The sequence below is a fragment of the Lactuca serriola genome, chromosome 4 (genome assembly GCF_051521515.1).
Source record: "Lactuca serriola cultivar US96UC23 chromosome 4, Lser_US96UC23_V15, whole genome shotgun sequence".
Taxonomy (NCBI): domain Eukaryota; kingdom Viridiplantae; phylum Streptophyta; class Magnoliopsida; order Asterales; family Asteraceae; genus Lactuca; species Lactuca serriola.
This window is the reverse complement of record NC_136411.1, coordinates 8,196,810-8,206,951: the sequence shown is the minus strand read 5'-3', so window position 1 is coordinate 8,206,951 and position 10,142 is coordinate 8,196,810. Positions and strand designations below refer to the sequence as shown.

Here is a 10,142-nt window from a genome sequence, read left to right as displayed (position 1 = left end):
ATCTTAGTTCTAATAACTATTTTGAATTTCTTTGACATTATACTTACCTTACTTATTAGTAATCTTCGGGGATTGAAGCACATCTTAGTTGTCATATCTTTTATTATTTTACCTGATTGTGCTTGGCTAGTTAAAAATTATACTCACTCAAGCATGATGAATTTCATGGCCATGACCATTACTCATAGTAGGGACTTTTTTTGTTACTTATTAAAACAAGAGGGTAGGATTTGTTAACTGCATAAACACTGGAGTATCAGCGTTAAATTTTGAAAAAAATTGATACACCTTCTCCATTCCAACTTTTTCAAATCCCGAAGCTCCTTCCAACCACACTCAACCAATCCTACTCCGCTCCACTCTCTGGAGATATTCACATGCGCATTGCATATCTCTAGAATCCTGATCAAAGGTAAGATTTCATCCCTTTTATCAATCCTAAACGCAACTCCTCGCTTCATTTGATAATCTCAAAGAAAGTTCATCAAAATTCAAATGCAATTTCTTCGTATCTCTGTTTGTTTTCATGATTTCACGTTAATTACGGCTATCTATATGATTATTTACTGTATAAGTTTGCGTGATTTCATAGTGTGTGCGTAATTCTGTGCGAACTATATGTCTATCACCTCTGTATATGTATAGACAGATAATTGTAGTAGCACTGATTCTTGTTATGTAACGATAAATTGTTAGAAGGTGATACTGAATTAGTTGAAGGAAAAGGGATATGAGCAGTTCGGTAGGGCATGGTTTGCTTCGGCCAACTGTTTTGGAGCATCAAATCAAAACAAATTCTAATGGCATTGGTGGAAATACCGTACTTCAAGCTCAAGCGAATTCTCAGATACGGAGGTTTTCTTCTTCTTTGTCCTCATCGTCATCTTCGCCCTCTTTATTATCTAGCGATTTCCGTGGTCAGAGAGTGACTGTGCGGAAATTGACGTTACCCATAAATCGTGTAATTTCTGATCTTCCTCAAGCTGTTTTAGCCACCGATCCAGCTTCTCAGGTAATACCATATAACTAAAGTATTTGTTTTCATAGTGTAAGAATTTACACTTCCTTAGTTAGACAGCTTGAGAATTCTGCTAGTACCGACACACGGACATTTTATAGGTACTGACAGTGGAATTTTAGCGCAATTTTTGAAAATCATGTAGTAAATTAATGCATGGTTATCTGTCATTTAAAGTAACTGAAACCAGAAATTGAATTCGTGTCTTCTGGTTTATGTATATACTAAAAGTAGATTCTTGGACATATATATGAAGACATTTTTATCTAGTTGTAGGTTGAGTTTACTGCTGTAACCGGAAAAGGTTCCTTGAAATTTACAACTTAAACTCTACACAGAAGTACTATTTTCTAGAAATAATTAGCCAAAGACATAAAAATACTCATTTGAGATGCACTGGTTTGATGGAATCTTATTTTTCTTGTAGCAGCTGGGAGGGAAGTTCATACTGGAAGGAAATATTGAGATGCAGGTATCAACCGATTAGGATATGAAACTTATCTGTGGCTCCCTAAATGCTTGAAAAATGTACTTGTTGGATTCTCATGAAGTCTTTAGATAGAGTTTGCCTAGAACTCCATATACTAAAAAAACATTACTTCTTAATTTTACAGGTCAACGTTAAAGTTTCTTCTGTTGCACTAGTAGAGATTCAGATTACTAATAGCACCGATCATCTATATCTACATTGGGGTGGCATGCAGAATAGAAAAGAGTAAGTTGTTTATAGTAAATTTAGTATTGGATTTTATTTTCATTAGAATTTGTCTATGCCTTTTCCCTAATGTTCTTGAGGTTTTGGTGGTTTTCAAGGGAGTGGGTACTTCCCAGTCGTCATCCTGAAGGGACTAAAGTGTATAACAACGAGGCTCTTAGAACCCCCTTTGTGAAAGTAGGCTACCTTTAAATTTGAATTGCATGTTCAGTGATCTCTTATTCTGGTTCATATGAATAGTAATATCTGTTCGTTATTTTCCTCTAGTCTGGTTCTGATTCCTTTCTGAAAGTAGAGATTGATGATCCTGCAATTGAAGCTATACAGTTTTTAATAGTAGATGAAAGACATAATAGATGGTAAGCATAAGTCATCATCTTTCCAAAGTTTGTTGGAGCTAAAGTTCATATTTGACTATAACATCATTCTTCCCCTCCCCCCACCCATGTAGGTACAAAGATAATGGTCAAAACTTTTATGTAAAGTTGCCTTTGAGAGAGAAGCCAGTTTCTGATGTTAAAGTTCCTGAAGACCTTGTACAAATTCAAGCATATCTGAGATGGGAGAGAAATGGGAAACAAACCTATACCCCTGAACAAGAAAAGGCTAGTTATTGATAACTTCTTACAGATTTTCTAATATCTATATGCATATCTACTTTTTTTTTTTAACTGACATGATGCTATTGTAACAGAAAGAATTTGAAGAAGCAAGAAAAGAGTTGCAGAGGGAACTAGAAAAGGGTAGTTCTGTTGATGACATAAGGAACAAAACTAACAAAGGAGACGTGCAAAAAAAGGTTCAAAAGCAGCAGGAGAAAAAAATTTACTTCACTCCTGAAAGAATTAACCGTAAAAAGAGGGATATAACACAACTTCTCAAGAAACCAACTCCAGTAATTCTGAAGTCTATGGAGGAAAAAAACACCATAAAACCAAAAACTTTATCAGCACTACAGCTTTTCTCTAAAGACATAGAAGAACAAAATGACACTGATGTCCTGTACAAAAAGACATATAGACTTTATGATAAAGAGCTTTTGGTAAGTTTTTCTTGTTTCTTTGGTACTTTTTTACTTTTCACCATGCAGGAAAGCTAGCTATTGCATTTCATGTTCTAAAGACTTTTTTACTTTTTAAGGTACTTGTAACAAAAGCTGAAGGTAAGACTAGAGTTCATTTGGCAACAGACATGGAGGGGCCTCTCATTCTTCACTGGGCATTGTCAGAGAGAACTGGGGAGTGGCTGGCAAGTTTTTAATATTCTTTATGATTAGTTTGGATACAAGTTTAGATAAATTGTGATACACTTAACTATTTAAACAACTAATAGATTATTATTATATACAATATTGCAGAAACCACCTGTGAGTTTGTTACCAGAAGGTTCCATTTCTTTAGAAAAGGCTGCTGAAACACAATTTTCTACAATCTGTGTTGATGATCCCAGTAACAAGGTTTGCCAAGAAGAAATTTTTTTTGATTTTATTTTAGATAGCTTTGGGTTAAAAATTATAATAAATGCTCTAATTATTATTATAATATTAATTACTATCTAGCAGATACAGACGTTTGGATTAGAAATTGAAGAAGGTACTTTTGTGGGGATGCCATTTGTTCTTCGTCATTGTGAAAATTGGGTAAAGAATAATGATTCAGACTTTTATGTTGACTTCACTAGGCCCAAGAGAGCAATAAAGGTTACTCTTTAGCTTATCTTAAAATCAAGAATCATGACATTTATTATTTGTTTCCCAATTTTCATTAATTTTAACTTTTTTTTTTTTTTTTTTTTTCATGAAGGATGCTGGTGATGGGAAGGGTACAGCCAAGGACTTGTTGGACAAAATAGCATCACTGGAAAGTGAGGCAGAAAAGTCTTTTATGCACAGGTTTACACTTGAAATCTCTCATATTTACTTACATGTACATGAGGAAATTTTGCTAAAAATCATCATGTGTTCTTCTTCTTCTTCTTCTTCTTCTTCCTGCTCCTCTCAGATTCAATATTGCAGCAGGTCTGATGGAAGAAGCCAAGGAGGCTGATGAGTTAGGCCTTGCAGGCATTCTTGTTTGGATGCGGTTTATGGCCACAAGACAACTTATTTGGAATAAAAACTACTGCGTAAAGCCACGGTAAAAATAAGCTTCTTACAGTGCTTAGGGGCTCTCTTTTTTTTTTTTTTTTTACTCATCAAGTCAGGTATGGGTAAAGTGGCTGAAAGGGTAACGGTGTCTGTCTGGATTAATTGGTGTATACATAAGGTCTGTTTCTTTCCTAGGCGTCCGAATGAGACTAAATGACCATTTTACCCTTGGATTCCAACAATTTTTACAATATTTATCAGTTTTACAACATTCATGGATTTAACATGAGAGGAGTTGGGAAGAAAAAAGGACAAATAAGGTAAAAGTTTGGTTAAGTCAGGTTTTTTTGGCTTAACTGATTAAGTCATTCTGTCTAGATTAAGTAAAAAAAATAGTCATGTATAGCTTTCCAGGTTAACTGCTTAAAAGATTAAGCCCAAATAAGTAAAAAAGAAAAAACGACTTCTTACTTATCCTCGTTTCTCTTGTGGGCTACAATTTTGGTGAAATTCCAAAATTATCCCCTATCCTCATAATTTTAATGCTTATGTTTGTTTCAGTGAGATAAGCCAAGCTCAGGATCGGCTTGTTGACAAGCTTCAAAATGTTTATAAAAGTTATCCACAATATAGTGAACTTCTTCGTATGATCATGTCAACTGTTGGACGTGGAGGTGAAGGGGATGTTGGTCAACGTATTCGTGATGAAATCCTTGTTGTCCAGGTATACATAAAATAATTTTTAAAAATCATTCTTATTAATTTTCCATAAATCTAATATTCTTTTATATTTTGGCCTGAATATAGAAAAAGAATAACTGCAAGGGAGGAATGATGGAGGAATGGCATCAAAAGTTGCATAACAACACAAGCCCTGATGACGTAATCATCTGTCAGGCGCTAATTGATTATATCAAAAGTGACATGGACATTAGTGTATACTGGAACACATTGAATTCAAATGGAATAACAAAAGAACGACTTTTAAGTTATGATAGGGCCATTCGCAATGAACCAAAGTTCACAAGCGACCAAAAGGAGGGCCTTTTGCGTGATCTTGGAAACTACATGAGAACCTTAAAGGTTAAACTTGTAATTTTATTTTTTGTTATATCTTTTACAAGACTCTAATCCCATTTTCATTTTCATGCAGGCAGTTCATTCTGGTGCTGATCTTGAGTCTGCAATTTCAAACTGCATGGGCTATAGATCTGAGGTAGTGTCTGAATTTGAATTCATATCTTTATCTTGTTTTATTGACAAAATGCTTCACTTAAAAACATTTATTTATTATTTTCAGGGAAAAGGCTTCATGGTTGGGGTAAAAATAAATCCGATTTCTGGCTTGCCATCTGGTTTTCCGGTAATTTTTAATATTTTCTTCAACTCCAAAAAAGCTTCTGTTCATTGTTCATTGTTCATTGTTCATTGTTCATTGTTCATTGTTCATTGTTCATTGTTCATTGTTCAAGTTCAACTCACAAAAGGGTAAAACAGGAATTACTTCAATTTGTCCTGGAGCATGTCGAAGATAAGAATGTGGAACCCCTTCTTGAGGTACTTCAGTTTTTTCTTATTGCGTCTTTAATTTGTGTTTATAACAAACAATATAAATAATTTTATTTTTATTTTATTTAGGGACTGCTAGAAGCACGTGCAGAACTTAAGCCACTACTTTCTACATCAAATGATCGTCTCAAGGATCTTCTTTTTATGGACATTGCCCTTGATTCTACTGTAAGAACAGCCATTGAAAGAAGCTATGAAGAGTTAAAGAACGCCAAACCAGAGGTAGTATTTATTTAATTAACTAAAAGTTCATTATTATTTGAATAATTTTTCCCTTACAATTTTCATTACTTCACAGAAAATTATGTATCTTGTCACTCTTCTTCTTGAGAACCTCATACTTTCATCAGACAACAACGAAGATCTTATCTATTGCTGGAAGGTAATGTCTGATTATGCTCATATAATCTTATTGTTTAAATGAAAGTAGGATGCTAAAGAAAATCTTTTTTTGTTTTTTTAATATTTTTTTTTGAAGGGATGGGATCGAGCACTAACCATGTTGAAGAGTGGAGAGAATGATTGGGCATTATTTGCAAAATCAGTCCTTGATAGAACCCGACTTGCACTTGCTAGCAAAGGAGAGTTATACCATCAACTTTTTCAACCTTCTGCTGAGTACCTGGGAGCACTCCTTGGATTAGACCAATGGGCTGTATGAAACTTATCAATATCATGTTTTGCACAATGTTTTCAGATTTCAATTACTTTTTTTTTTCATTAATTCTTAAAATCATTCCATTTCCAGGTCAGCATTTTCACCGAAGAAATGATCCGCTCAGGATCAGCTGCTTCTTTATCATCACTCGTGAATCGACTCGACCCTATTCTCCGTAGTGTCGCTAATTTAGGGAGGTTAGTCTTAGTTTACTCTTGTTAGTTATTAACTTATTATACAACTTCACAATATTTTTATTTTAATTTTTTAAATACTCAATTTCATTATGTGTACAGCTGGCAGGTTATCAGCCCAGTTGAAGCAGTTGGATACATTGTAGTGGTAGATGAATTACTTTCTGTTCAAAACAAAACTTATGAAAAGCCAACTATTTTAGTTGCAAAAACCGTAAGTGGAGAAGAGGAAATACCAGATGGGACAGTTGCTGTATTCACACCCGACATGCCAGATGTCCTGTCTCATGTTTCTGTTCGAGCAAGAAACAGTAAAGTACGTGTCTATTTCATTCACTCAAACCAGCATAACAGATTTTGAAAAATGACCATATTATCCTTGGCAGGTTTGCTTTGCAACATGTTTTGACACTGATATTTTAAATGATCTTCGTGCACAAGAAGGGAAATTATTGAGCCTAAAACCTACATCAGCAGATATTACTTACAGGTAGTTCGTTATAATAAAAAGAGTAAATTACAAATTCGGTTCATGTGCTTTACAAAAATTGCAAACACAGTCCAAAAGTTTGCATTTTGTTGCAATAAAAATGACTTCATACTTTGGACTGAACTTGCGATTTTGAGTAAAGTACAAGGATCATATATTATTCGCAATGAAATGCAAATGTAAGGACTGGCATTGAGACAGTTTTAAAATTTGGACTGAACTTGTGATTTTGAGTAAAGCACAGGGACCAAATTTCTAGTTTACTCCACTATGTGTTATCAAGTTTTGTAACATGAAGAACTCACTGTCTTGTGTATATATATGATTGTAGTGAGGTGAAAGAGGAGGATGTGACACGATTAAGCAACTTGGAAGAAGTGGATCCATCACCAACTATAAAGTTAGTTAAAAAGCAGTTCAATGGTAGTTATGCCATATCATCAGACGAATTCACCAGTGAGATGGTCAGGCTTAAATAAATACTTATCTATTCATTTACTTAAAAACCATTACATTATCATCCTGTTACATAAAAAGCCATTATGAATATAATTTTTTTTTTTCCATATAGGTCGTTATTATTATTACTTTTCATTAAGCCATTATTGACCTACAAAAACCAGTTACCGGATTTGATTTGCTTACATGGACAATGTTTAATGAGGTGGCATTTAATGTGGCAATAGAAATGAATGTTCACATCAGATGCCAACTCATTAAAAGTGTTCATGTAAGCAAATCAAACCTAGTAACTGGTTTTTGTAGGTCAATAATGGCTGATATGGGAAAAAAAAGGTTCAATATCAATGGCTTATATAAAAAAAAAATTATAATGACTTTCTAGGTAAAAAACTGATAATGTAATGGCTCAAGGAGGTACTTTTGCCAAACCAAAATATAAGAAGTTTGATTTTATTTTTTTATTTTTTTATTTTTTTATTTTTTATTTTTAGAACTCATTATTTTACAATATTTATAAGGTTGGAGCCAAATCACGTAATATTGCATACCTCAAAGGGAAAGTCCCATCTTGGGTTGGTATTCCTACCTCGGTCGCACTACCTTTTGGAGTTTTTGAGAAAGTTCTTTCTGATGATTTAAATCGGGTAATCCATATACATTAACTTATATATTATACATAAATTTAGCAAACTACTTTTTGTAACATGATAATAATTAAGCAGGGAGTCTCAGAAAAACTACAAATATTAAACAAACAATTAGGAGCAGGAGAATCTGATGTCCTTGGGGAGATACGCAAAACTGTTTTGGAACTTGCTGCACCACCCCAGCTGGTAATATTTTCTTATTCTTAATTTAAAAATAAAAAAAAAAAAGTAGTGGCAGTGGTATTAAGTTATAAAAAAAATGATGATGGCAAGCATTGGTTCAGGTACAAGAACTGAAAGATAAAATGAAAAGCTCTGAAATGCCATGGCCTGGTGATGAAGGTGAAAAGAGATGGGAACAAGCATGGATGGCTATAAAGAAGGTTGGAAAAACTTACCTCACTTCAAAAAAAAAACCGTTTTTTCTACTTGTTGACTTTTTTATACAATTTTTTCAGGTTTGGGGTTCAAAATGGAATGAGAGAGCTTACTTCAGTACAAAAAAAGTCAAACTAGATCATGACTTCCTTTGCATGGCTGTCCTAGTCCAAGAAATAATAAACGCTGATTACGCGTTTGTCATTCATACCACAAATCCATCCTCTGGAGATTCTTCAGAGATATACGCTGAGGTTTTCTTCTCTTACTCCTGTCTAAGAATATACGTGGAGAACTTCAAAACCAGAAAAAAAACCCTTAAGACCTTTAGACAGAACAATTCACTATATGACAAATTATTACAATCACATAGACTAATCTTTCAAGCTAACCCAGGTTGTAAAGGGACTTGGAGAGACTTTGGTAGGAGCTTACCCAGGTCGTGCTTTGAGTTTCATTTCCAAGAAAGACAATCTCGATTCCCCCAAGGTAACCATACAAAGCTATGTTTCAATAATTTTTTATATTTCTCACCAAAATTTTCAGGTACTTGGTTACCCTAGCAAACCCATTGGCCTTTTCATAAGGAGATCCATTATCTTTCGATCCGACTCCAATGGTGAAGATCTAGAAGGCTATGCTGGAGCAGGACTTTATGATAGGTAAATCTATAACACAATTCTTCATCTCTAATACCATTTGTAACATCCCAGACTCACACATACACCAACATATATAACCGCTTTCGACAACATCATGAGTCCCTCATCGTGGCACTGCTATCATACAAACATGTTTAACTGTAGAGTTCTCATGGGATCTGTTGCCCTCATGCCTTTCAAACGTGTCTTGAAGGGAATGTTATCCACACCCTTATGTTCCCTTAGAGTTTGAAATATAACTTAATTGCTCATAGTCTAGTATCTAGACTAATTTGCAACCTTTTTTTTTAGTGTGCCAATGGATGAAGAAGACAAGGTTATTCTTGATTATTCGTGTGACCCGTTGATTGTTGATGTTGACTTCCGGAAGTCAATACTCTCAAGTATTGCTCGTGCGGGAGATGCCATTGAAAAGTTATATGGAAGTCCTCAAGACATTGAAGGTGTAGTGCGCGATGGAAAAATATATGTTGTCCAAACAAGACCACAAATGTGAATCATGTGATCCTTGTGTATAGCACTATAGCATACAAGTAAAGAGAATTTTATATATTCATACCACTTAAAACTGATTAAATTATAAGCATGGAATGTTTTGGAATGCGATTAAATTTTTTGTAACAAGAATTTGATATAATAATAGTCGTTTGCTTAAGTATAACGGCATTAAGAAATGCACATGTGATTTGGTCGTGACTAATACGATTTTAGTTACTACTCCTTGCCTCTTAGAGAATGGAAATGCAAACCTTTGTGTTTTATTTGTATAATAAAGTGTTAAAACATATGTTAACAAAGCAATATTTTATATATTATTTATAGACGTAATAAAAATGTAAATCAAGAAACAAACAATCAACTTGCGGGATGCAATCTTTTAAGACAAAAATTTTCCCCTATTCATGCAATAGTTCCCGTACATATGAATTGAAACATCTCAAAAATACAGTCCAAAATTTCGTTTTAAACCATTAATAAAATCATAAATATCCTCATCATATAAAAATCATATGTCATGTATCAAAGTCACATGTCAAAATATATCAGAGTATAAACATCCAAGGATAAACAAATGGTGTGTGCACTATGATGCGACCTTCACTTACAGCTCCTGCTCGTTCTCTGCTATGGTGCTAGAAGGTATCTGCAAGGTCACAATAGAAAACAGCCGTCAGCCGTTCCCGGGAGGAGGCTCCCGGAAGAACGCTTCGACGGTCAAGTTAGATGGAGTTTGAGGTGCTTTCGGTGAAAATTGCTCTGAGA

At 34.3% G+C, this 10,142-nt stretch overlaps 1 protein-coding gene across 7 annotated transcripts; it reads left to right on the top strand.

Annotated features, from left to right (window-relative positions):
• Positions 1-273: 273 nt before the first annotated feature.
• On the top strand, positions 274-9,579 carry LOC145100983 (alpha-glucan water dikinase 1, chloroplastic-like). 7 transcript variants are annotated; one of them, XM_079038137.1, is made up of 32 exons: positions 274-412; positions 697-1,012; positions 1,446-1,490; positions 1,633-1,733; positions 1,832-1,910; positions 2,001-2,092; positions 2,185-2,338; positions 2,428-2,775; positions 2,874-2,981; positions 3,091-3,189; positions 3,295-3,432; positions 3,536-3,624; positions 3,734-3,868; positions 4,381-4,543; positions 4,627-4,902; positions 4,973-5,035; positions 5,120-5,182; positions 5,317-5,376; positions 5,458-5,610; positions 5,687-5,770; positions 5,867-6,043; positions 6,137-6,243; positions 6,343-6,556; positions 6,627-6,730; positions 7,062-7,194; positions 7,711-7,836; positions 7,915-8,025; positions 8,124-8,222; positions 8,298-8,471; positions 8,614-8,706; positions 8,764-8,879; positions 9,171-9,579. In XM_079038137.1, exons 2-32 carry the CDS (start codon positions 731-733, stop codon positions 9,373-9,375), a joined length of 4,191 nt encoding a protein of 1,396 aa, XP_078894263.1. In that variant the 5' UTR covers positions 274-412; positions 697-730; the 3' UTR covers positions 9,376-9,579. The 7 variants fall into 7 exon arrangements, with proteins under 7 accessions (XP_078894263.1, XP_078894262.1, XP_078894261.1 ...); XM_079038136.1 differs by having other exon boundaries at positions 3,292-3,432; XM_079038135.1 differs by having other exon boundaries at positions 1,449-1,490; positions 3,292-3,432; positions 8,614-8,879.
• Positions 9,580-10,142: the final 563 nt, after the last annotated feature.